The sequence below is a fragment of the Salvelinus namaycush genome, chromosome 3, assembly GCF_016432855.1.
Source record: "Salvelinus namaycush isolate Seneca chromosome 3, SaNama_1.0, whole genome shotgun sequence".
Lineage (NCBI taxonomy): Eukaryota > Metazoa > Chordata > Actinopteri > Salmoniformes > Salmonidae > Salvelinus > Salvelinus namaycush.
This window is the reverse complement of record NC_052309.1, coordinates 26,070,623-26,098,542: the sequence shown is the minus strand read 5'-3', so window position 1 is coordinate 26,098,542 and position 27,920 is coordinate 26,070,623. Positions and strand designations below refer to the sequence as shown.

At 41.3% G+C, this 27,920-nt stretch overlaps 1 protein-coding gene across 5 annotated transcripts; it reads left to right on the top strand.

Moving 5' to 3' along the window:
• Positions 1-1,416: 1,416 nt before the first annotated feature.
• Positions 1,417-22,256, top strand: LOC120045136 (ribose-phosphate pyrophosphokinase 1-like). 5 transcript variants are annotated; one of them, XM_038990043.1, is made up of 7 exons: positions 1,417-1,782; positions 2,750-2,939; positions 9,062-9,160; positions 9,380-9,504; positions 9,840-10,013; positions 10,237-10,396; positions 21,279-22,256. In XM_038990043.1, the coding sequence occupies exons 1-7, from the start codon at positions 1,661-1,663 to the stop codon at positions 21,369-21,371; spliced, it is 963 nt and encodes a 320-aa protein (XP_038845971.1). In that variant the 5' UTR covers positions 1,417-1,660; the 3' UTR covers positions 21,372-22,256. The 5 variants fall into 5 exon arrangements, with proteins under 5 accessions (XP_038845971.1, XP_038845972.1, XP_038845974.1 ...); XM_038990044.1 differs by having other exon boundaries at positions 1,418-1,782; positions 2,750-2,933; XM_038990045.1 differs by having other exon boundaries at positions 1,768-1,786.
• Positions 22,257-27,920: the final 5,664 nt, after the last annotated feature.

Genomic DNA, 27,920 nt, shown 5'->3' with positions numbered 1-27,920 from the left:
TAATTAATCTCATTGGTCCATGACTGTTCAGTCTTGAATATATATGTAGATATGTATGGTCAAAAGACTATACCGCTCCCGTGTCTAGCTAGGACTCCACATCCCCGAAGGCCCAAATTCCTAACTTTATCCTATCACTAACACACTTACCACAGTACAATGAATGAGGAAAAAGGGGGAGACAAAATCTAAGTTACACTATTAACAAAAGGAATATATCTCAATCAGGTAAATATAAATCATAAAGGTACGTACCTAATATTTCATCATATACATTCATATATTTACACACATGGTGCTCTGAATGTTCTGTCTTTTATACATACATGTCTAAATCAGCTCTAACATAATGTTTTTATTAAACCTTCAAAAGGGACACACACCTACACAATAATGGAAGTTTATCAATCAAAGTAATTGACAGGAAAAATAATTTACTACATCAATTATAGTAGCAGCCTCTCCCCCTCATTTGCTTAACTGGGGGAATGGGATGGAGAAATGGTTTACTATAGGCAGGGTGGGGCTCAACAGGTTCAATGCATCCCAATGGGCATCCTTTTCCCTGTATAATGCACTATGTTTGACCAGAGTCCTATGGCCCTTGGTCAAAATTTGTGCACTATGTATAGGGAATAGGGTGCCATTTGGGACATAGTCCAGTCCATCTGTTGATGAAGCCACATGAAGTCAATGGCTGCATATCAATTGTCTATCCGTCTAGCCAAGCATTGGACAGGTGTAAGTATTGGCTTGAGATACTTTATACCATTATTAAATCCCTGAGATGAGAAGAAATGTGCAAGTCCACACTTTGGGAGAAGGACAATGGATATGCAGCCAATGTTAATGGTCACACAACTTTGAGTCATTAGTAAAGATTCAAAAAAAGGTATTCTATAAAAGGGCAAATAACTGACAAGTTGTTGCAGTAGTATGTAAGACAATGGATGCAGAGTAGAGGTTAATTATGGATTTAGAAAATTGCGGTTAACAGCGCCACACTCAGGCAGAAAACGGAATGCTATATTCTCAGCCAGGCCTGTCTTTTCAAAGCAAATTTAATTATATCTTTATTTGTATTTCTAATGTATTCCAAACACAGGTTGTAACCAGATGATCCCAATAATTTAGGTAGTAAACGATGCACCCTCTGGTTTGTTCTGTTGCGAACTGTTTGGGACTCGTTGTTTCCTTGTTTAGGACTACTACTCAAAGATTTTTTACTTAAGTCAAAAACGAAATTAACTGAAATACATTGGTCTATATACTAGCATAACTACTCTACACAGAACCACCGCTGACCCATAGCAAAATTACAGGCTATAAAACGTGTCCCGGTGCAACATGTTAAGCTCGGTCCACTGGGGCGTGGCTTACGGAGCGCTCTCTGAAGTAAACGCTCCTATCGTATTTCAACCGATCGAGTTCTCACCACACAACCTTTCCCCGTCATCAATTTCAGCACGGTATAGTAAGAGTAACCCAGCCAACCTATAGACAAAAAAATTATTCACCATCCCAAGCGCTCCTCCTTGGCTGTTGGTGGGTTAGCTAAAGAGAAGATAGCTAACATTTATGTATGTTTTTGCTTGTTAGCCGTGTATTTATGTAGCCACGGGTGTTTGGTTACTTCAATCGTATCCCTTGTAGGTCCAAAATGCCTAACATAAAGATATTCAGCGGCAGCTCTCATCCGGACCTTGGCCAGAAAATTGCCGACCGCCTGGGACTTGAATTGGGGAAGGTTGTGACTAAAAAATTCAGCAATCAGGAGACATGGTAGGTTGTATTTAAGCAATTTAGTTTTTCTTTTTTTTTACAAATGTGTGAATTTTGTAGTAATTGTTTGCTAACGTTAGATAACGGAAAGTTAAGTTAGCCCACGTGGCCAATTGAAAGTGCGAGTCAGTGGTCGTTGTTGCTAACTATAGTAGCTAAGATTAGTTTACCACAACCCGGGCATTGGAGTTCAACGGCGGTTGGCATCTACAAACCTGTACCAGTAGTATCTAGTTAACTAGTTGTGTTGGCAATTTTATATTTACCATCAAATGAGACCGGGTAAGGGAAGGAGGTCTCGAACTTCAACTCCCAAAAACCGTTTGGATTGTAATCGTGGGATGTCATTTCAATGACCTTTCATGGGATCGTCACTTGTTGCCACAATGTCAAACCCCGCCTAATTCTAAAATACATAATCAAATGTGATTTCAAACCTACATTTAAAGTTATGCCTAACCTTATATTAAGACCAAACAGCAAATGTTACAATTTTACGATATAGACGATTTTGACGTTGTGGCTTATTTTCATATAACCATATTAGTACTTCTGAGTTGTACTGTGTTTTTACTAGTGTTGTAAAATGATCCTGTTTGACAGTAGACATGGGACTTGCTTGCTTGTTGCAGGGTATAAGTAGCAGGTGCCTTTGACATGTGAAAAGCTTAAGAATATTGTTTACCTGGAGGTTTGTAATAATAGGGCTCATCCTGAGTGTTGACATCCATAGGTTTCTTCAATATCATCTGTTTCTTTTTCAAGTTATGTTGTTGGTATAATGTTACATCACAGAATAGTTGGTAGAGCAGAAATGTATGACTGTGAATATATGGAACATTCATTCATTGAGTTGTATCCATTGACCTGGAAGCCCATGATGCTATGATCTTAATGTTCTCTACTTGTTATGGTCCTGTCACCATGTATAGTCTACTGTCTGACACCACATGATTTACTCCTGCAGCGTGGAGATTGGGGAGAGTGTCAGAGGAGAGGACGTCTACATTGTCCAGAGTGGTTGTGGTGAGATTAACGATAACTTAATGGAGCTCCTCATCATGATCAATGCCTGTAAGATTGCCTCTGCCTCACGAGTCACGGCTGTCATCCCCTGTTTCCCATATGCAAGACAAGACAAGAAGGACAAGGTGGGGGTGAGGGAAACTTAAATAGTTTGTTCTCTATTCACAGCACCAACACACTACACCAGGGGTTCCCAAACTTTTTTGGCCCACGACCCCATTTTGATATCTAAAAATTCTCACGGCCCCAACCATGAGGACATTTTTTTGTTGTAATTAACAGCCAATGTTAACTTTTTTTTTAAATATTTGGGGCAATGGCAGTCAATTGAAAAACATTCTAATTAGAGGTCGACCGATTAATCGGAATGGCTGATTAATTAGGGCCGGTTTCAAGTTTTCATAACAATCGGAAATCGTTATTTTTGGACACCGATTTGGCGTTTTTTTTTCTCACCTTTATTTAACTAGGCAAATCAGTTAAGAACACGTTCTTATTTTCAATGACGGCCAAGGAACGGTGGGTTAACTGCCTCGTTCAGGGGCAGAACGACAGATTTTTACCTTGTAGGCTCGGGGGATTCAATCTTGCAACCTACAGTTAACTAGTCCAACGCTCTAACCACCTGATTACATTGCACTCCACGAGGAGCCTGCCTGTTACGCGAATGCAGTAGAAGCCAAGGTAAGTTGCTAGCTAGCATTAAACTTATCTTATAAAAAACAATCAATCAATCATAATCACTAGTTAACTACACATGGTTGATGATATTACTAGTTTATCTAGCGTGTCCTGCGTTGCATATAATCGATGCGGTGCGTATCGTTGCGCCAATGTGTACCTAACCATAAACATCAATGCCTTTCTTAAAATCAATACACAGAAGTATATCTTTTTAAACCTGCATATTTAGCTAAAAGAAATCCAGGTTAGCAGGCAATATTAACCAGGTGAAATTGTGTCACTTCTCTTGCGTTCATTGCACGCAGAGTCAGTGTATATGCAACATTTTGGGCCGCCTAATTTGCCAGAATTTTACGTAATTATGACATAACATTGAAGGTTGTGCAATGTAACAGGAATATTTAGACTTATGGATGCCACCCGTTAGATAAAATACGGAACGGTTCCGTATTTCACTGAAAGAATAAACGTCTTGTTTTCGAGATGATAGTTTCCGGATTCTACCATATTAATGACCTAAGGCTCGTATTTCTGTGTGTTATTATGTTATAACTAAGTCTATGATTTGATAGAGCAGTCTGACTGAGCGGTGGTAGGCAGCAGCAGGCTCGTAAGCATTCATTCAAACAGCACTTTCCTGCGTTTTGCCAGAAGCTCTTTGCTGTGCTTCAAGCCTATCAACTCCCGAGATTAGGCTGGTGTAACCGATGTGAAATGGATAGCTAGTTAGCGGGGTGCGTGCTAATAGCGTTTCAAACGTCACTCGCTCTGAGACTTGGAGTAGTTATTCCCCTTGCTCTGCATGGGTAATGCTGCTTCGAGGGTGGCTGTTGTCGTTGTGTTCCTGGTTCGAGCCCAGGTAGGAGCGAGGAGAGGGATGGAAGCTATACTGTTACACTGGCAATACTAAAGTGCCTATAAGAACATCCAATAGTCAAAGGTTAATGAAATACAAATGGTATAGAGAGAAATAGTCCTATAATTCCTATAATAACTACAACCTAAAACTTCTTACCTGGGAATATTGAAGACTCATGTTAAAAGGAACCACCAGCTTTCATATGTTCTCATGTTCTGAGCAAGGAACTTAAAACGTTAGCTTTCTTACATGGCACATATTGCACTTTTACTTTCTTCTCCAACACTTTGTTTTTGCATTATTTAAACCAAATTGAACATGTTTCATTATTTATTTGAGGCTAAATTGATTTTATTGATGTATTATATTAAGTTAAAATAAGTGTTCATTCAGTATTGTTGTAATTGTCATTATTACAACAACAAACAAAAAAACGGCCGATTAATCGGTATCGGCTTTTTTTGGTCCTCCAATAATCGGTATCGGCGTTGAAAAATCATAATCGGTCGACCTCTAATTCTAATAATATATCTGATTGTCTTCTCAAATTATCACTTCCTTTTAATGTGGGGCTATGACAGTCATTTGCAAATTAGTCTGATATGTCTCTTTTCACCGCCACTAATGAGATGGGTGTGCTTGATGCATGTCGCGTCAGGGGGCGTGGTCGAAAGTGTGCACCTCATCTCTGCTGTCACATCCAACCTGGATCTATATTTGGTTTTAATGCAGACAAGATAACTGGATCCAGCTTCACACAGATATGAGCTGGCGAAGGGTACCATGAGTTGTAATGCTTAGAGGGAGACTGCAGGTTATTCCCTTTGAGTCGGGAGCAAAAACTTCTACGTTGTCTGCAGCATTCGGTCACATGACCGCTTGTGATCAGCTGTTCGATTTCACTTACCGGCATGTCAACTGAGTCAGGATTGGGAAGTAGGTCAGAAAGCGCTCTTCCAAGTGTTGGAGGTGAGCAGCCATCACTCGTATGGGACACTTACTGATTCTGTTTTCTGTTAGAAACATGCACAGCTGAGGGAAGGTGTCATGATTCACTTTGGAAAGACTCTCCAATAAGAATTCTTTCCTCTGAATCCACTGATTCACTCATCTGTAAAATGTTTTTGTATTTCCCCTGCATGCTTGCGTTCAGTTTCCCAAATATGTCTGTTACATGACAACAATTCTTCTCTCAATGTGAAAAAATCTTTCCAACACTCCCTCTCGATAACTACCAAGCCTTGGTGTGAAATAGAACATTGTCATGCTCTGGTCCCATATCTCCACATAGTTTTGCGAACAGATGTGGATGTAGTTTAATATCAAAGTTACCTGCTGCAATTTATCTCAGAGTTCTGTGCTCAGCTCTTTTGCCGCCAGTTGCTCTCAGTATATCCATATGGGAGAGGGAGACATTCAAAACTAGAGTGCAGAGGCTTGCCCTGCCCCGCCATAGATTGAGCCCCATCTGTGCATAAGTCTACCGTTTGAGCCCATGGAATTTGTTTTTCGTCAATATGGCCACGCAGCACACTGAACATCTCCTCTGCCGTTTTATGCTCTTGAATCGTGAGACCGAGCAATAGGTCCTCGTGAATAGCATTCCCTGATGTGTGTAGCGAACAAAAGTCAATGCATGGGCATCTCGGCCCTCACAGCTAATTTCCATTTGGAGAGCATACACTGGGGAGTTTGTCATTCAGTCAGTTTTCTTTTGATTGCTAGCAATAGCATTAATTCTTAGTTTAACAGTGTTATCTGACAACGGTATTGCTGTGAGTTTCTGCACATCTGCCTCCCCACACATTGTTTTCACTATATCAATTGCGTCCGGTGACATGAACATCTCTGCAATAGTGTGGTTTCATAGTGTAGCGGGCCTAGCAATTCACAGTGGGAATGAAATTCTCCCGCGACCCCATTTTTAATATCAGGAGACCGCACATGTGGCTCGTAACCCCTAGTTTGGGAACCGCTGCTCTGCACTATCAATATCAGTCAGTTATTTGATTTGCCTGCTTTTCAAAAACGCCCTATTGGACGAACCACTTTGGTTGAATGGACTAATTAGGGTTGCACATTTTGGGGAATATTGAGGTGGAAACTTTCTTGGGAATTAATGGAAATATATGCAAATTATTAATACCATTTAAATGTAGATGTTTTTTTGCATTTCATATATTTACCATATATTGAAACAGAAACATAAGGTAAAATGTTTATTATAAGTAGACATAATTGCAAATTATTAAATCCATCAAAAGAAAGGGAATATTGAATGATCCCAATGATCCATTGCATCTCCCAAAAACGTTTTCAACGTGCATTTGTAAAATGATAACCAAAGCTTTAGTTTCTAGACTGTCTTCCTCTCAGGCTTCCATGTCTTCTCCTTGGACCTCCTCAATGTCCAACTCTTGAACATCAGACTCTGAGGCCTCATCTTCACTGTCACTTTCCAACCTTGTTGAGGATGGCTCATTATCTGGCTCAAATTTGCCTGGATGGCCACCAATTTTTCAACCCTTGTATTGGTCAGCCTGTTGCGTGCTTTGGTGTGTGTGTGTGTTCCCAAACAAGGACCAGTTACACTCTGAGGCGGCTGATGTTGGTGTGATTTGGAGGATGATGGAGGCAACAGGGGAAAGAGCCTCAGATCCACAAAGTCCCTTCCACCAGGTGGCTGATGAGATATGTTGGCACGACTGCTATATTGCATCTCCATCCCAAAGCCCTTGCTTGGAAGTGTACTTCGCCAGACTGCCAAGAACTGTGCCCTCATCCAGGCCAAGGTGGCAAGGCATGGTAGTGATGACACCATAGGCCTTGTTGATCTCTGCACCAGGTAGGGTGCTCTTACCAGCATACTTGGGGATCCAACATGTACGTTGCGGCGTGTATGGGCTTCAGGCAGAAGTCTTCACGCTTTTTGATGCATTTCAGAACTGCAGTTTCCTCTGCTTGGAGCAACAGTGAAGTGGGCAGGGCAGTACAGATTTATTCTGCAAGCAGAGTCTGAACATCCGACAGGATGGCATTGTCTCCCTCAATCGGTTCAATGGCTACTGCTATAGGTTTCAGGCTGCTTACCACTCTCTCCCAAAATACATAATCCAAGAGGATCCTCTTGATGGCAGACTGTGATATGGCCATTTCTTGGAGACACTCCTTCCCCTCCAGGAGACTGTCAAACAGTTAATTATTGTAGTTAATTATTCCTTGCCCACAAACATTTGACCACCCAGCAGAGATGATTGCAAAACAGTCTGCTTTCTCTATGATTTGCTTGACCTTCACTTGAACTCTGCATCCAGAAAATGAGAAGATAAAGTATGTCTGGTTAGAGGGGTGTATGCTGGGCGAAGAACATTCAGAAATCTCTTCCAATAGACATTGCCTGTGAGCATCAGAGGTGAACCAGTTGCATACACAGCTCGAACAAGACATTCATCAGCATTTCTCTGACTACGTTCCTCCATTGAGTCCAAAAAACTTCTGATTCCAGGAGGACCATGAGCTGTTGCTATCGATAAGGTGTCTGATTCATAATTTTCACCTCGAATAGAGGGACTCTTGTCAGAGGTTGTGAGAGCTGAGAGAACTTTATGCACTTGGCCAGATGATTCTGCATCTTTGTTGCATTCTTCACATGATTTGGCTTAGTATTTGCAAATGTACACAGCTTTTTCTTCTACATTAGCTGCAGTGAAATGTCTCCACACATCAGATAGTGTCCGTGGCATTTTACTGTAAAGATGAGAAAAAAATTAGTAAAAATAATAATACAACTCCATGTACAGAAATAGTTTAGCAGTTAGATTAAACTCCTTTCTAAGATTTATTTTTATTTTTTATGAAGCATGTATGGAAACAGGCGAATTAACACTCTTCAGTTAGCAGGCTCAAGCAAGCTAAAACCCACATGGTAGAAAAAACTAACTAGCAGAAATTAGCAAGTTAGAAATGATTTTAACACACTTTGCTGTAGGCTAATATTTACTAGTTAACAAAAAATGATGTATGTGATATAAAATATATTCACCCCACCCAGTATTGTAATCAAAACTTACCAGAAAGCATGTAGTCCTTGACTCAGACAGTGTAGTAGTGTGGGCTAAATAGCATCTCATTAGTGTGCAAGATCTTGAGAATCAGCTGCACATGTGATGGAAGAATGCACTGTGCATGCAGAGGGTTACAATTCCATTGAATTGGGGATAGTTTAACCAAAATACGCCACAAGACCTATAATTAACTTGTGTACCGCACAAAAATGGTTCACTGTTATAAGCTAATTATTTTGATGAATTTAAGCAACATTTCCAAAATTCCAGGGCTTAACTTCCCATGAAAAACTTCCGGAAATTTACCGGAAAGTTTCCGACCCTTTGCAACCCTACTGACAAAGCTAATTCAGAAAGGAGATGGGTAATTCCTTTAAAAAAAAAAAAAAAAAAATTGTCTTGCTAATTGCCTATAATTTCCACCTTTTGTCTATTCCATTTGCACAACAGCATGTGAAATGTATTGTCAATCAGTGTTGCTTCCTAAGTGGACAGTTTGATTTCACAGAAGTGTGATTGACTTGGAGTTACATTGTGTTGTTTAAGTGTTCCCTTTATTTTTTTGAGCAGTGTATATATAATTACAGTGGCTCAATGGTCCTTCAGGCATTGTATAAGCATAGAGGTTAACAATGTTCTTCTTCAGAGTAGGGCACCCATCTCTGCAAAGCTGGTGGCCAACATGTTGTCAGTGTCAGGAGCCAATCACATTATCACCATGGACCTGCATGCCTCGCAGATACAGGTGAGCAATCTGGCACATTAGTTGTCTCATTCCATCAGTATATTGCAGTCACTATTGTAGTATTCACAAGTAAGATGTAAAAACTATTCATTAGACTATACTTGTTACATACTATAATGAGCCACATTACATTTTCTCCAAAAAGCTGTTGGAAGTTTGAGGACACTGACTAATGATCCTGTATCTTATCATGGTTTTGCTCTCTGTACGCCTCTGTAGGGGTTCTTTGATATCCCTGTGGACAATCTATACGCTGAGCCAGCTGTGCTGAAATGGATCAAAGAGAACATCAATGAGTGGAAGAATTGCACCATTGTGTCTCCTGATGCCGGGGGAGCAAAAAGGTAAAGCAGGTACCAATTGGCCTACAGATGCTTCGTCAATTCAAAGGGACAGATTTTAGTTGTTAGAAATATCAGCACGTCGAAAGGATGATTGTGGATCAATTCATTAACGTGTTTGTTACTTTCCCCTCCTTCATTATTACAACCATTTAGTTGTAATAGGCAACAATCTTTTTGATACTGTCATCAGTGCATGTGTTTGTAATTTGGGATTTATCATATAGTAAGAAACAGGTTTATAGTTTTATGTTAATTGTAATGTGATGTAACTTTGTGGAATAATTGACATCATCTGTAGTACCATAACCTCACCAATCTGTGGATTCCCCTTGCAGGGTCACCTCTATAGCAGACAGGCTGAATGTGGACTTCGCGCTCATCCACAAAGAGAGAAAGAAGGCTAACGAGGTGGACCGCATGGTCCTGGTGGGGGACGTGAAGGACAGAGTGGCCATCTTGGTTGATGACATGGCAGACACCTGCGGCACCATCTGCCATGCTGCAGATAAGTGAGTCACTACTGTGTTTTAGCTGCATATATCTTTACAGAGCAGAGACTGAATATTCAATCTTTAAATGTACTACCGATACTGAGGAGCTATTACATTTGTTTAGGGAACAGTCTCTGAAAATATAAATTTGATAGCAAGGTTGTTTACAAACAAAAGGGGGGGGATTCAACCTATTTTCGTTTTCTTTTTTGTTTGTCTTTTTATCCTTCTGGACATCCAGGCTCGTCTCTGCTGGAGCTACAAAGGTCTACGCTATCCTGACCCATGGGATCTTTTCAGGCCCTGCCATCACCCGCATTGACAATGCCTGTTTTGAGGCTGTGGTTGTCACGAATACCATCCCTCAGGAGGACAAGATGAAACACTGTTCAAAAATACAGGTCAGAATAGGGCTGGGCGATATGGAGATTCGCAATATATATATTTTGTACAATTAAAGGTAAAATACACTGCATGTCAAACAGTCAGCAATAATCTAATGAATTCATGGCTTGTGAAATTATACCTAGGCTAAAATATAAGCCTTCCACAATCATAAGACCCACTAATAATTAGTGCTGAGCGACTAACTAAAATGTAGGTTATTTTTTGTTGTTTTTTAAACAACTGACAGACGTTGACTCAATTTGTTTGAGTTCCATTTCATTCATTTTTTCCCCTATGAGCTCAAGGCGCACGTTGCACAGTTTCTCTACAGATAAATCAGATCCATCCTGAACTGTGATGTAGTAGGGAGTTGTAATTTCCAACAGGCAAATATTCTACATACAGTACCAGTCAAAAGTTTGGACACACCTACTCACACACCTACTACTGTTTGGTTTTTCTCTATTTGGACTATTTTCTATATTGTAGAATAATAGTGAAGACATCAAAACTATGAAATAACACATGGAATCAAGTAGTAAAAAAAGAAGTGTTAAATATTTTAGATTCTTCAAAATAACCAACCTTTGCCTTGACAGCTTTGCACACTCTTGGTATTCTCTCAACCAGCTTCACCTGGAATGCTTTTCCATGGTCTTTAAGGAGTTCCCACATATGCTGAGCACTTGTTGGCTGCTTTTCCTTCAGTCTGCGGTCCAACTCATTCCAAACCATCTCAATTGGGTTGAGGTTGGGGGATTGTGGAGGCCAGGTCATCTGATGCAGCACTCATCACTCTCCTTCTTGGTCAGATAGCCCTTACACTGCCTGGAGATGTGTTGGGTCATTGTTTTGTTGAAAAACAAATGATAGTCCGACTAAGTGCAAACCAGATGGTGTGGCTTATCGCTGTGGTAGCCATGCTGGTTAAGTGTGCCTTGAATTCTAAATAAATCAATGACAGGGTCAACTAGAGGTTGACCGATTAATCGGAATGGCCGATTTAATTTGGGCCGATTTTCAAGTTTTCATAACAATCGGTAATCTGCATTTTTGGATGCCGATTATGGCCAATTATATTGCAATCCACGAGGAGACTGCGTGGCAGGCTGACCGCCTGTTACGCAAGTGCAGGCAGCAAGGAGCCGTGGTAAGTTGCTAGCTAGCATTAAACTTATCTTATTAAAAAAACAATCTCTTAACATAATCACTAGTTAACTACACATGGTTGATGATATTACTAGTTTAACTAGCATGTCCTGCGTTGCATATAATCAATGCGGTGCCTGAAATTGTGTCACTTCTCTTGTGTTCAGTGTAAGTAGAGTCAGGGTATATGCAGCAGTTTGGGCCGCCTGGCTCGTTGTGTTCAGTGTAAGCAGAGTCTGGGTATATGCAGCAGTTTGGGCCGCCTGGCTCGTTGTGTTCAGTGTAAGCAGAGTCTGGGTATATGCAGCAGTTTGGGCCGCCTGGCTCGTTGCGTTCAGTGTAAGCAGAGTCAGGGTATATGCAGCAGTTTGGGTCGCCTGGCTCGTTGTGTTCAGTGTAAGCAGAGTCAGGGTACATGCAGCAGTTTGGGTCGCCTGGCTCGTTGCGTTCAGTGTAAGCAGAGTCAGGGTACATGCAGCAGTTTGGGTCGCCTGGTTCGTTGTGTTCAGTGTAAGCAGAGTCAGGGTATATGCAGCAGTTTGGGTCGCCTGGCTCGTTGCGTTCAGTGTAAGCAGAGTCAGGGTACATGCAGCAGTTTGGGTCGCCTGGCTCGTTGCGTTCAGTGTAAGCAGAGTCAGGGTATATGCAGCAGTTTGGGTCGCCTGGTTCGTTGCGAACTGTGTGAAGACCATTTCTTCCTAACAAAGACAGTAATTCATTTGCCAGAATTTTACATAATTATGACATAACATGGAAGGTTGTGCAATGTAACAGCAATATTTAGACTTAGGGTTGCCACCCGTTCAGTAAAATACGGAACGCTTTGTTTTCGAAATAATCGGTTCTGGATTTGGCCATATTAATGACCCAAGGCTCGTATTTCTGTGTGTTTTATTATAATTAAGTCTATGATTTGATAGAGCAGTCTGACTGAGGCGGTGGTAGGCAGCGGCAGGCTCGTAAGCATTCATTCAAACCGCACTTTCCTCCGTTTGCCAGCAGCTTTTCGCATTGCTTGAAGCACAGTGCTGTTTATGACTTCAAGCCTATCAACTCCCGAGATTAAGCTGGCAATACTATAGTGCCTATAAGAACATCCAATAGTCAAAGGTATATGAAATACAAATGGTATAGAGAGAAATAGTCATGTCATAACTACAACCTAAAACTTCTTAGCTGGGAATATTGAAGACTCATGTGAAAAAGGAACCACCAGCTTTCATATGTTCTGAGCAAGGAACTTAAACGTTAGCTTTTTCAAATGGCACATATTGCACTTTTAGTTTCTTCAACACTGTGTTTTTGTATTATTTAAACCAAATTGAACATTTCATTATTTGAGACAAAATTTATTTCATTTATGTATTATATTAAGTTAAAATAAGTGTTCATTAAGTATTGTTGTAATTGTCATTATTACAAATAAATATAAACAGTCGAAGTTTACATGCACCTTAGCCAAATACATTTAAACTCGGTTTTTCACAATTCCTGACATTTAATCCTAGTAAAAATTCCCTGTTTTAGGTCAGTTAGGATCACCACTTTATTTTAAGAATGTGAAATGTCAGATAAGTAGTAGAATTATTTATTTCAGCTTTTATTTATTTCATCACATTCCCAGTGGGTCAGAAGCTTACATACACTAAATTAGTATTTGGTAGCATTGCCTTTAAATTGTTTAGCCTTCAACAAGCTTCCACAATAAGTTGGGTATATTTTGGCCCATTCCTCCTGACAGAGCTGGTGTAACTGAGTCAGGTTTGTAGGCCTTGTTGCTCGCACACGCTTTTTCAGTTCTGCCCACAAATTTTCTATAGGATTGAGGTCAGGGCTTTGTGATTGCCACTCCAATACCTTGACTTCGTTGTCCTTAAGCCATTTTGCCACAACTTTGGACGTATGCTTGGGGTCATTGTTCATTTGGAAGACCCATTTGCGACCAAGCTTTAACTTCCTGACTGATGTCTTGAGATGTTGCTTCAATATATCCACATCATTTTCCTCCCTCATGAAGCCATCTATTTTGTGAAGTGCACCAGTCCCTCCTGCAGCAAAGCACCCCCACAACATGATGCCACCCCCGTGCTTCACGGTTGGGATGGTGTTCTTCGGCTTGCAAGCCTCCCCTTTTTCCTCCAAACATAATGATGGTCATTATGGCCAAACAGTTCTATTTTTGTTTCATCATACCAAAGGACAGTTCTCCAAAAAGTATGATCTTTGTCCCCATGTGCAGTTGTAAACCGTAGTCTGGCTTTTTTATGGCGGTTTTGGAGTAGTGGATTCTTCCTTTCTGAGCGGCCTTTCAGGTTATGTTGATATAGGACTCGTTTTACTGTGGATATAGATACTTTTGTACCTGCTTCCTCCAGCATCTTCACAAGGTCCTTTACTGTTGTTCTGGGATTCATTTGCACATTTCTCAATTAGCCTATCAGAAGCTTCTAAAGACATGACATAATTTTCTGGAATTTTCCAAGCTGTTTAAAGGCACAGTCAACCTCTGACCCACTGGAATTGTGATACAGTGAGTTATAAATTAAATAATCTGTAAACAATTTTGGAAAAATTACTTGTGTCATGCACAAAGTAGATGTCCTAACCGACTTGCCAAACTATAGTTTGTTCACAAGAAATTTGTGGAGTGGTTGAAAAATTAGTTTTAAGACTCCAACCTAATTGTATGTAAACTTCCAACTTAAACTGTATATAAAAATTGGCCGATTAATCGTTATCGGCTTTTTTTGGTCCTCCAATAATCGGTATCGGCGTTGAAAAATCATAATCGGTCGACTTCTAGTGTCAACAGCAGTGCACCCCCACAAGATCACACCACCTCCTCCATGCTTCACTGTGGGAACCACACATGCAGAGATCATCCGTTCACCAACTCAGCATCTCACAAAGACACCGCAGTTGGAACCAAAAATCGAAAAATTGGGCTCCAGACCAAAGGATTTTCCACCGGTCTAAAGGGGCGGCAGGTAGCCTAGTGGTTAGAGCGTTGGGCCAGTAACCGAAAGGTTGCTTGATCGAATCCCCGAGCTGACAAGGTAGAACTCCGTCGTTCTCCCCTGAACAAGGCAGTTAACCCACTGTTCCTAGGTTGTCATTGTAAATAAGAATTTGTTCTTAACTGACTTGCCTAGTTAAATAAAGGTTAAATAAATAATAATGATAAATGTCCATTGCTTGTGTTTCTTGGCCCAAGCAAGTATGTTCTTCTTATTGGTGTCCTTTGGTAGTGGTTTCTTTGGAGCAATTTGACCATGAAGGCATGATTCACGCAGTTTCCTCTGAACAGTTGATGTTGAGATGTCTTACTTGAACTCTGTCACATTTATTTGGGCTGCAATTTCTGAGGCCGGTAACTCTAATGAACTTATCCTCTGCAGCAGAGGTAACTCTGCAGCAGAGGTAACTCTGCGTCTTCCTTTCCTGTGGCGGTCCTCATGAGAGCCAGTTTCATCATGATTGTTTTTGCGATTGCACTTGGAGAAACTTTCAAAGTTCTTGACATTTTCCGGATTGACTGACCTTCATGTCTTAAAGTAATGATGGACTGTTTGTCCTTTGTTTATTTGAGCAGTTCTTGCCATAATATGGACTTGGTCTTTTACCAAATAGGGCTGTCTTCTGTTTACCACCCCTAACCTTGTCACAACACAACTGATTGGCTCAAACGCATTGAGGAAAGAAATTCCACATTCATTTTTAAGAAGGCACACCTGTTAATTGAAATGTATTCCAGGTGACTACCTCATGAAGCTGGTTGAGAGAATGCCAAGTGTGCAAAGTTCAAATCCAATTTTATTGGTCACATACACATGTTTAGCAGATGTTATTGCGGGTGTAGCGAAATGCTTGTGTTTCTAGCTCCAACAGTACAGTAATATCTAACAACTTCTCAACAATACACGCATCTAATTGAATTAAGAATATATCAATATTTGAACGAGCAATGTCGGAGCGGCATGGACTGAAATACAGTAGAATAGAATACAGTATACATATGAGATGAGTAATGCAAAATATGTAAACATTATTAAAGTGGCCAGTGATTTCAAGTCTAAGTATATAGGGCAGCAGCCTCTAAGGTGCTAGTGATGGCTATTTAACAGTCTGATGGCCTTGAGATAGAAGCTGTTTTTCAGTCTCTCTGTCCCAGCTTTGATGCACCTGTACTGACCTTGCCTTCTGGATGATAGTGGGGTGAACAGGCAGTGGCTCGGGTGGTTGTTGTCCTTGATCTTTTTGGCATTCCTGTGACATCGGGTGCTGTAGGTGTCCTGGAGGGCAGGTAGTTTGTCCCCGGTGATGCTCCACCCTCTGGAGAGCCCTACGGTTGCGGGCGGTGCAGTTGCTGTACCAGGTGGCTATACTGCACGACAGGATGCTCTCAATTGTGCATCTGTGAAAGTTTTAGGTGCCAAGCCCAAAAAAATTCAGCCTGAAGTGCTGTTGCGCCTTCAGCACACTGTCTGCGTGGGTGGACCATTTCAGTTTGCCATTGATGTGTGCGCCGAGGAGCTGTAAGCTTTCCACCTTCTCCACTGCAGTCCCGTCGACGTGGATAGTGGGGTGTTTCTGCAGTTTCCTGAAGTCCACGATCCGCTCCTTTGTTTTGTTGACATTGAGTGAGAGGTTATTTTCCTGTCACCACACTCCCAGGGCCCTCACCTACTCCCTGTAGGCTGTCTTGTCATTTTTGGTAATCAGGCTTACTACTGTTGTCATCTGCAAACTTGATTGAGTTGGAGGCGTGTGTGGCCACGCAGTCATGGGAGTACAGGAGGGGGCTGAGCATGCACCCTTGTGGGGCCCCTATGTTGAGGGTCAGTGAAGTAGCGGTGTTGTTTCCTACCTTCACCACCTGGTGGTGGCCCGTCAGGAAGTCCAGGACCCAGTTGCACAGGGTGGGCTTCAGACCCAGGGCCCCGAGCTTAATGATGAGCTTGGAGGGTACTGTGGTGTTGAATGCTGAGCTATAGTCAATGAACAGCATTCTTACATAGGTATTCCTCTTGTCCAGATGGGATATGGCAGTGTGCAGTGCGATGGCGAGTGCGTCGTCTGTAGATCTAAAGGGGGCGGTAAGCAAATTGAAGTGGGTCTAGGGTGTCCGGTAATGTAGAGGTGATATGATCCTTGACTAGCCTCTCAAAGCACTTCATGATGACAGAAGTGAGTGCTACGGGCCGGTTGTAATTTAGTTCAGTTTCTTTTGCTTTCTTGGCTACAGGAACAATGGTGGACATCTTGAAGCATGTGGGGACAGCAGACTGGAATAGGGAGAGTTTGAATATGTCCGTCAACACTCCAGCTAGCTGGTCTGCGCATGCTCTGAGGACACGGCTAGGGATGCCGTCTGGGCCGGCAGCCTTGCGAGGGTTAACACACTTAAACGTCTTACTTATGTCGGCCACGGAGAAAGGGAGACCACAGTCCTTGGTAGCTGGCTGCGTCGGTGGCGCTGTGTTATCATCAAAGCGGGCAAAAAAGGTGTTTGGCTTATCCGGAAGTCAGATGTCCTTGTCTGCGATATGGCTGGTTTTCCTTTTATAATCCCTGATTGTCTGTAGACCCTGCCACATATGTCTTGTGTCTGAGCCGTTGAATTGCGACTCCACTTTATCTCTACGGGCGTTTTTCCTGTTTGATTGCCTTACGGAGGGAATAACTACACTGTTTTTGTGTTCGGCCATATTCCCAGTCACCTTGCCATGGTTAAATGTGGTGGTTCGCGCTTTCAGTTTTGCGCGAATGCTGCCGTCTATCCATGGTTTCTGGTTTGGGTAGGTTTTAATAGTCACAGTGAGTACAAAATCTAAACATTTCCTGAAGCTCAGTTACTGTATCCGTGTATTTGTCGATATTATTCCGAGGCTACCCGGAACATATCCCAGTCCATGTGATCAAAACAATCTTGAATTCTTTTTAAAAATGTAACCTTTTATTTAACTAGGCAAGTCAGTTAAGAACAAATTCTTATTTACAATGACGGCCTACCCCAGCCAAACCTGGACGACGTGGGCCGATTGTGCGCCGCCCTATGGGACTCCGAATCACGGCCGGATTCGAACCAGGGACTGTAGTGATGCCTCTTGCACTGAGATGCAGTGCCTTAGACTGCTGCGACACTCGGGAGCCCTGAGTGAAGCATGGATTCCGATTGGTCAGACCAGCGTTGAATAGTCCGTAGCACAGGTACTTCCTGTTTGAGCTTCTGCCTATAGGAAGGGAGGAGCAAAATTGGGTTGTGATCAGATTTGCTGACGGGAGGGCGGGGGAGGGCCTTTTGTAAAGTTGAGTAGCAGTGGTCCAATGTTTTCTCAGAACGAATGCTACAGTCAATGTGTTGGTAGAACTTCGGTAGGGTTTTCCTCAGATTAGCTTTGTTAAAATCCCCGGATACAATAAATGCGGCCTCAGGATATGTGGTTTCCAGTTTGCATAGTATCCAGTGTAGTTATTTGAGGGCCGTCGTGGTATCGGCTTCAGGGGGAATATACACGGCTGTGAGTATAACAGAAGAGAATTCTCTTGGCAGTAGCTCTGTTGAGATGACTCAGAATGAAAAAGTCATCAAATAAAACAATTTACACAACTGAAATATTTTATTAAAGTAATGTGAATAAATTAAGTGATACGCAATCACTACCATCATGGGACTTTAACTGTTTTTTATTCTGTGTTACAGCATTCAATCAAACTGATTATTTACATAATTGAACCGACCTCGAAGCACTAATCGCTCAGCACTACTAATAATTTAATTATTTTATCAAAATAGTTTAACTTGCTTTTTTTTTTATATATAATCACTGATCTGGCTTTCAAGTCTGAAAATGCCTTTTGGTTACAAATTTAACCAGAACCATGCACTTTCACTAATAATGACCAACTTAGCAGGCAGTATAGAAAATGCACACTGGCCTCAAACATCTCTCAAGCCCACGTGCTAGGGAGTAGCCAGCTAATCTTTATATTTATAGTCTAGATAATTTGGATCAATTTGCTTGCTAACAAGGTAGAACAGTTGAATAATTAACACACCCTTCTGTCAGTCTCCAACTGTTTGAACAGCATGATAGACTGTCCACTTTGTTCAGATGTTGAATTCAAGTGGCCTACCTTATTTCTCAGAATGAGAACGTGTTGCCAATTCCTTATATAATTGTTGTTTATGCTCATTGCACATTTTATAAAATAAGTCTGGCTAAAATGCTGCTAGGGGTATCCGCACTTAACAAACTGAGCATTCGTTTTCCAGACTCTATTCATTGATACTCCTTTTTTTCCAGTGTCTGCTCATCGAGGAATTTGAGGAGTTGAGACAACCTTTCCAATGATACCCTTTTTAAGTTCTCGTCTATTACAGTAAAATCATTTCTCAATGTGTCGGTGTCCGTATGACCGATTCTGTTGGACCAAACCTCAAATGCAAATGTCAAGTTGAAACCACTTGTCAGAGAAGGTTTTCTTTAATCTTTGTTGTGCATGGGAGGGTGTGTGTGTGTGTGTGTGTGTGTGTGTGATAATGGGAATGTGCACCATCACAGAAGTGAAAACGACAAGACCAAAAAGACATGAGAACAAGTGGGCTTTAGCGCTTATACATTTTTTTTTTAATAATAGAGAGATTCTTGTGATATAGGCGTTTAATATCGCGCTAAAACATAGTTAATTTGATAAATCGCCCAGCCCTAGGTGTGAATCCCTGCCTTAGCACCTAACGCTTTACTTGTTGTTGCAGGGTTTAGGTCACTTGGGGAATTTAAACATTATATTATTTTCTAAAATAATTTAATTGTAGTTCATTTTCTGAACTGTAAGAAATTCACTGAAAGTTGCTGAAGTTTGGACAAGTGTTTTGCTATCACAAATAGCAGATCACATGACACCAGTACAGAGCACACATACCAACCCCCCTCCACTCCATAGCAACCTCTTTAAACAATGTCCAATGATTAGCTAAGCAGCAGTCTGTCAACATCTTCATTTCCATGGCTTAGCATGTTGCCTTAACTACAGTATCTGCTTGATTAATTCTTACTGTGTATTGCATTGTCCTCGCTCTTTACTGTGTTGAAACTATGCTACAGTGTTTTCAGATAGTAACTCCGACCCCTTAACTTTTTCCACATTTTGTTACGTTACAGCCTTATTCTAAAATAGGATTGAAATAATTGTATCTACACACAATACCCCATAATGACAAAGCGAAAACAGGTTTTTAGAAATGTTTGCAAATGTATTAAAATTAAAAACAGATACCTTATTTACATATGTATTCAGACCCTTTGCTATGAGATTTGAAATTGAGCTCAGGTGCATCCTGTTTACATTGATCATCCTTTGTTTCTACAACTTGATTGGTCCACCTGTGGTAAATTCAATTGATTGGACATGATTTGGAAAGGCACACGCCTGTCTATATAAGGTCCCACAGTTGACAGTGCATATCAGAGCAAAAACCAAGCCATGAGGTCAAAGGAATTGTCCGGAGAGCTCAGAGTCAGAATTTGTGTTGAAGCACAGATCTGAGGAAAGGTACCAAAAATTGTCTGCAGGATTGAAGGTCCCCACAGTGGCCTCCATCATTCTTAAATGGTAGAAGTTTGGAACCACCAAGACTCTTCCTAGAGCGGGCCGCCAGACCAAACTGAACAATCGGGGGAGAAGGGCCTTGGACCAAGAACCCGATAGTCACTCTGACATAGCTCCAGAGTTCCTCTGTGGAGATGGGAGAACCTTCGAGAAGAACAACCATCTCTGTAGCACTCCACCAATCAGGCCTTTATGGTAGAGTGGCCAGACGGAAGCCACTCCTCAGTAAAAGGCACATGACATCCCGCTTGGAGGTTGCCAAAATGAACCTAAAGACACTCAGACCATAAGAAACAAGATTCTCTGGTCTGATGAAACCAAGATTGAACTCTTTGGCCTGACTGCCAAGCGTCTGGAGGAAACCTGGCACCATCCCTATGGTAAAGCGTGGTGGTGGCAGCATGCTGTGGGGATGTTATTCAGTGGCAGAGACTGGGAGACTAGTCAGGATCGAGGCAAAGGTGAATGGAGCAAAGTACAGAGATCCTTGATGAAAACTTACTCCAGAGCGCTCAGACTGGGGTGAAGGTTCATCTTTCAACAGGACAACGCAGGAGTGGCTTTGGGACAAGTCTCTGAATGTCCTTGAGTAGCCCAGGCTTGAACCCGATCGAACATCTCTAGAGACCTGAAAATAGCTGTGCAGCAATGCTCCCCATCCAACCTGACTGAGCTTGAGAGAATCTGCACAGAATAATGGGAGAAACTGCCCAAATACAGGTGTGCCAAGCTTGTAGCGTCATACCCAAAAATACTCGAGGCTGTAATTTTTGCCAAAGGTGCTTCAACAAAGTACTGAGTAAAGAGTCCAAATACTTACAGAAATATGATATTTCAGGTTTACTATGCAAAAATGTCAACCTGTTTTTGCTTTGTCATTATGAGGTATTGTGTGTAGATTTTAATGAGGGGGGGGGGGACTATTTTTATCCATTTTAGAGTAAGGCTGTAACGTAACAAAATGGGGAAAAAGTCAAGTGGTCTGAATAATTTCCGAATGCACTGATATATTACACACATACTGGTGTTTAGTTGACCAATTGTTTTATCTTTGGCGTTTTGAAGTTATCTGTGGGGAAATATTCAATAAGTCTGAGTGAGATTCTGGTTTGTTAATTAGTTTTCTCATTTCAGGTTATTGACATCTCCATGATCTTGGCAGAGGCTATTCGTCGGACACACAACGGGGAGTCTGTGTCGTATCTCTTCAGCCATGTTCCCTTGTAACAACCCCACCCTTTTCCCCCGGTGAACCTGTACCAAAGGAGGGATGTCTGGAGCACCACCATCACAGCCCATTCATTCATTCCCTGTGTCAAGAGAAGGGATGGAAGTAGTTAGTAAATACTCCTACTGTGGGGTAGGCTACTTTTTCCAATATTCTGTTATTGCACTGGCTATCTACAGTTTTGACCTTTTGACTTGTCAAATGCAGATTTGAGTTACTTGGTGTAATAATATGCCAGGGTGTTGTTTCATATAAGCATTGTCTATTGAAAGTTGTAGTTTACATTGCTGCTGACACCCCATTTGAGAGAAGCGCTCCAAGATGGCTAGTTCTGTTTTATGAGCTTGTTTTTATTTGTCACTGATATCTTTTTATATTGGGGGGGGACTTGGGCCTCCTTGAAAAGTGAAGCTACCCATTTGCATTTCCTAGACAGTATTTTTAGTTTTACGACAAAGCTGCTTTTGGCACAGTTGTTCAAGAATAAAGCATTGTGTATTGTTTACATCCTTGCTTTAGTTAAGCTAGTCTTTATGCTAAATAAGCTTTGTTTTTCATGCGTTATTCTAGGAAGCGCTTGCCGTTCAGAATTCCGTTAAAGTGTCCTTAATTCTATGCCTTGGCGTGTTGATACCATGATTTAAATATTTAGTTGCATGGTTTTATGTAATTGTAATCAAAACATCACTTGCTGTGCACACACACTGAGTGTACAAAACATTAGGAACACCTTTGCCCTCAGAACAGTCTCAATTTGTCTGGGTGTGGACTGTACAAGGTGTGAAGTGTTCCACAGGGAAGCTGGCCCATGTGTGAGGTTTGGCTGGATGTTCTTTAGGTGGTGGACTGTTCTTGATACACACAGGACATTGTTAAGTGTGGAAAAACCCAGCAGCGTTGCAGTTCTTGACTCAAACCGGTGCATCTGGCACCTACTACCATACCCTGTTCCGAAGGCACTTCAATATTTTGGTCTTGCCCAATCACCCTCTGAATGGCACACAATCCATGTCTCAAGGCTTAAAAATACATTAACCTGTCTCCTCCCCTTCAGCTACACTGATTTGAAGTGGATTTAACAGGTGATCTCAATAAGAGCTAGCTTTCACCTGGCAAGTATGTCACAGGTGTCAAACTCATTCCACGAGGGCAAAGTGTCTGGGTTTTCGCTTGTACTTGATTGATGAATTAAGGTCACTAATTGGCAAGGAATTTCCCACACCTGGTTGTCTAGGGATTAATTGAAAGGAAAACACATAAACCTGCGGGCACGAGGCTCTCCGTGGAATGAGTATGAAACCCCCTAGTCTGTCATGGAAAGATTTTGTACACAGTGTATACCTAATGAATGTGATTCAATGTCTCGTGCACATCTGCCATCTTTTATTCGTCAAGCAATAAGGCCTTTAATGCATGGAGCTTCTAATGTCCCTGTCACATTCATTTAGCTTTACTAACCCAAGTATTTTTGCGAGGTATTGGAAAGTTCAAATTATTAAAGGAACTTCAGCGCTCAAACTTGGGAAGCCTTCGCGCACTCGCCGCTTGGGGTAGCATGTGCCCCTTCAACTTCAGTTCAGTCTTCGTCCATTTAGAAACCGACTGCTTGAGCAGCTCAAAAGCCTGCGTATGTGTAAGGCCTAATATTTTCTCCTTTTTATTATAAAGTATTGTCATCCATATAACTCAAACACGGCTGTATCTGCTTTAATAACTGGTAAGCGCAATACACTGCAAGGCCGTTATACCCCAGAATCAAATCTTTATGATGTTTTTACTGTTTAAATTAGTCTGATTTTTGAGCTGAAACTATAACTCCCTTTTAAAACCGAGTCAACTCTAAGAAAGACATCTGCAGATTGATTTGAGGATCCTTGTTGCCTTATGTGGAAAATGTGCAGGATTTAACATTGCTCCCATGATATGAGATATCCTGCCCTCCAACATGGACACTTGAAATGGATTTATTGGGTTATGATCTTGGAACAATAAAATGATATCTGTAACTTTGAATCGTTTTCATTATTTGTTATGTTTTTTATCTATGCAATTCAAAGTGAAACTATGATTGGGGAACTTGTCAGTCAGCAGAGGTCTCAGTCTAAAGTTGCTGTTTTCATATGTATGACTTATATTCCTTTGATGTAATAAACCATTTATTTGGGGGTAGATGCATCACACACAAACAGCGCATGCCTACCACCAAATAATGAGAGTAAAGTAAGGTGTCCACAGCAGCCGTAGTACTAGGGCGGTAGTAGCCTACCTGGCGCTGCTGACAAAAATTCAAAATGAATGGAACAATCTGTAAGGGGGAGGGGGGAATGACTGGTGGTTGGCTGACACCGGTTGTCTACCGTTATCAACTGGCCTTGTGTGGTGAGGAGTATCAAATAATGGCTATCAAACAAAAACACTGTTTTTACTAATGGTGCCATATATTCGATTGTTATACATATAAAATGTGTAGCTAGCAATTTCTATTGTTAGAATAGGAGAATGTTAGCGATGTGTGTGTGTGTATATATTACATTTGAAGTCCAAAGTTTACATACACTTAGGTTGGAGTCATTAAAATTAGTTTCTCCAACCACTCCACACATTTCTTGTTATAAAACTATAGTTTTGGCAAGTCGGTTAGGACATCTACTTTGTGCATGACCCAAGTAATTTTTCCAACAATTGTTTACAGACATTATTTCACAATTCCAGTGGGTCAGAAGTTTACATACACTAAGTTGACTGTGCCTTTAAACAGCTTGGAAAATTACAGAAAAGGATGCCATGGCTTTAGAAGCTTCTGATAGGCTAATTGACATCATTTGAGTCAATTGGAGGTGTACCTGTGGATGTATTTCAAGGCCTACCTTCAAACTCAGTGCCTCTTTGCTTGACATCCTGGGGAAATCAGCCAAGACCTGAAAAATAATTATAGACCTCCAGAAGTCTGGTTCATCCTTGGGAGCAATTTCCAAACGCCTGAAGGTACCACGTTCATCTGTACAAACAATAGTACGCAAGTATAAACACCATGGGACCACGCAGCGGTCACCGCTCAGGAAGGAGGCGCATTCTGTCTCCTAAAGATGAACGTACTTTGGTGAGAAAAGTGCAAATGAATCCCAGAACAACAGCAAAGGACCTTGTGAAGATGCTGGAGGAAACGGGTACAAAAGTATCTATATCCACAGTAAAACGAGTCCTATATCGACATAACCTGAAAGGCCGCTCAGCAAGGAAGAAGCCACTGCTCCAAAACCGCCATAAAGCCAGACTACGGTTTGCAACTGCACACGGGGACAAAGATCATACTTTTTGGAGAACTGTCCTCTGGTCTGAAGAAACACAAATAGAACTGTTTGGCCATAATGACCATTGTTATGTTTGGAGGAAAAAGGGGGACGCTTGCAAGCCGAAGAACACCATCCCAACCGTGAAGCACGGGTGGCAGGATCATGTTGTGGGGGTGCTTTGCTGCAGGAGGGACTGGTGCACTTCACAAAATAGATGGTATCATGAGGGAGGAAAATGATGTGGATATATTGAAGCAACATCTCAAGACATCAGTCAGGAAGTTAAAGCTTGGTCGCAAATGTGTCTTCCAAATGGACAATGACCCCAAGCATACTTCCAAAGTTGTGGCAAAATGGCTTAAGGACAACAAAGTCACGGTATTTGAGTGGCCATCACAAAGCCCTGACCTCAATCCCATAGAAAACTTGTGGGCAGAACTGAAAAAGCGTGTGTGAGCAAGGAGCCCTACAACCCTGACTCAGTTACACCAGCTCTGTCAGGAGCAATGGGCCAGAATTCACCCAACTTATTGTGGGAAGCTTGTGGAAGGCTACCTAAAACGTTTGACCCAAGTTAAACAATTTAAAGGAAATGCTACCAAATACTAATTGAGTGTATGTAAACTTCTGACCCACTGGGAATGTGATGAAAGAAATAAAAGCTGAAATAAATCATTCTCTCTACTATTATTCTGACATTTCACATTCTTAAAATAAAGTGGTGATCCTAACTGACCTAAAACAGGGATTTTTTACTAGGATTACATGTCAGGAATTGTGAAAAACTGAGTTTAAATGTATTTGGCCAAGGTGTATGTAAACTTCCGTCTTCAACTGGGGTGGCAGGGTAGCCTAGTGGTTAGAGCGTTGGACTAGTAACCGAAAGGTTGCAAGTTCGAATTCCTGAGCTGACAAGGTACAAATCTGTCGTGCTGCCCCTGAACAAGGCAGTTAACCTCTAATTCCTCCCAAACCCGGATCCGGGAGCACCCCCATCAGTAAAAAAGCTGACTAGCATAGCCTAGCATAGCGTCACAAGTAAATACTAGCATCTAAATATCATTAAATCACAAGTCCAAGACACCAGATGAAAGATACACATCTTGTGAATCCAGCCATCATTTCAGATTTTTAAAATGTTTTACAGGGAAGACACAATATGTAAATCTATTAGCTAACCACGTTAGCAAAAGACACCACTTTTCTTACTCCACCATTTTTTTACTGCATCAGTAGCTATCACAAATTCGACCAAATAAAGATATAAATAGCCACTAACCAAGAAACAACTTCATCAGATGACAGTCTGATAACATATTTATTGTATAGCATATGTTTTGTTAGAAAAATGTGCATATTTCAGGTATAAATCATAGTTTACCATTGCAGCCACCATCACAACTCTCACCAAAGCGACTAGAATAACTACAGAGACCATCGTGTATTACCTAATTACTCATCATAAAACATTTCTTAAAAATACACAGCGTACAGCAAATGAAAGACACAGATCTTGTGAATCCAGCCAATATTTCAGATTTTCTAAGTGTTTTACAGCGAAAACACAATATAGCGTTATATTAGCTTACCACAATAGCAAACATCACAACAGCATTGATTCAAGCCAAAAATAGCGATAACGTATAAACCACCAAAATATATAAATTTTTTCACTAACCTTCTCAGAATTCTTCAGATGACAGTCCTATAACATCATATTACACAATGCATATAGAGTTTGTTCGAAAATGTGCATATTTAGCGGCACAAATCGTGGTTATACAATGTGATTAGTGGCCGAAACTTCAAGCAATCTGTCCGGCGCCATCTTGGAGAGGCACCTATTCTAATCGAAAACTATTCATAAACTTGACTAAAAAATACAAGTTGGACAGCAAATGAAAGACAAATTAGTTCTTAATGCAATCGCTGTGTTACATTTTTAAAATTAACGTTACTTCAGCATACAGCGTGCGCTAAAGCGAGACCGCACCGAAATTCATGGCGGAATTATTATTTGACATTTGTCAACATAAATACGAATTAACAACATAAAGATTGCTTACTATTTGCCGAGCTTCCATCAGAATCTTGGGCAAGGTGTCCTTTCTCCAGAACAATCGTCTTTTGGTTGAAAGATGTCCTCTTCTCATGTGGAAATAGCAGCTAACGATAGCCACCCACTGGAGAGGTGTCCAACTCGTGAAAGCGCATCACAAAGAAATCCAGGAAAATCGCAATAAACTGATATAAACTGCTATAAGTCGGTTTAAATTAACTACCTTATGATGTCTTTAACAACTATAACGAATAAAAACATGACCGGAGATATAGAACTGCTAAAACGAAAGCTTTGCAGGAGGCCATTGTGATGTTCCTGCTGCGCCAGGCGCCCCGTTGAAAAGAGCGGTACTTCCGTTCCACGGTCTTATATAGGGCCCCAGATTGCGCAATCCACTCCATTCAAATTCTCCCCGCTTACTGAAATCTAGAGGAAGGCGTATGCAGTGCATGTAGCCCGATGGCTTACATGGGGACTTATAAACTGACCTCAGAACAGGGACCTCGATTTCTGAAATCTCACTCCCTGACAGGAAATGTGCTGCAGAATGAGTTCTGTTTCACTCAGAGAAATAATTCAAACGGTTTTAGAAACTAGAGAGTGTTTTCTATCCAATAGTAATAATAATATGCATATTGTACGAGCAAGAATTGAGTACGAGGCAGTTTAATTTGGGAACGAATTTTTACAAAGTCGAAATGGCGCCCCACCCAGGCCGTCATTGAAAATAAGAATTTGTTCATAACTGACTTGCCTAGTTAAATAAAGGTAAAATAAATCAAATAAACTGTATATATCTCAGCAAAAAAAGAAACGTCCCTTTTTCAGGACCCTGTCTAATTCGTAAAAATCCAAATAACTTCACAAATCTTCATTGTAAAGGGTTTAAACACTGGCTTATTCAATGAACCATAAACAAGGAATGAACCTGTGGAACGGTCATTAAGACACTAACAGCTTACAGACGGTAGGAAATTAAGGTCACAGTTATGAAAACTGAGGACACTAAAGAGGCCTTTCTACTGACTGAAAAACACCAAAAGAAAGATGCTCAAGGTCCCTGCTCATCTGCATGGACGTGCCTTAGGCATGCTGCAAGGAGGCATGAGGATGGCAGATGTGTCCAGGGCAATAAATTGCAATATCCGTACTGTGAGACGCCTAAGACAGCGCTACAAGGAGACAGGACGGAC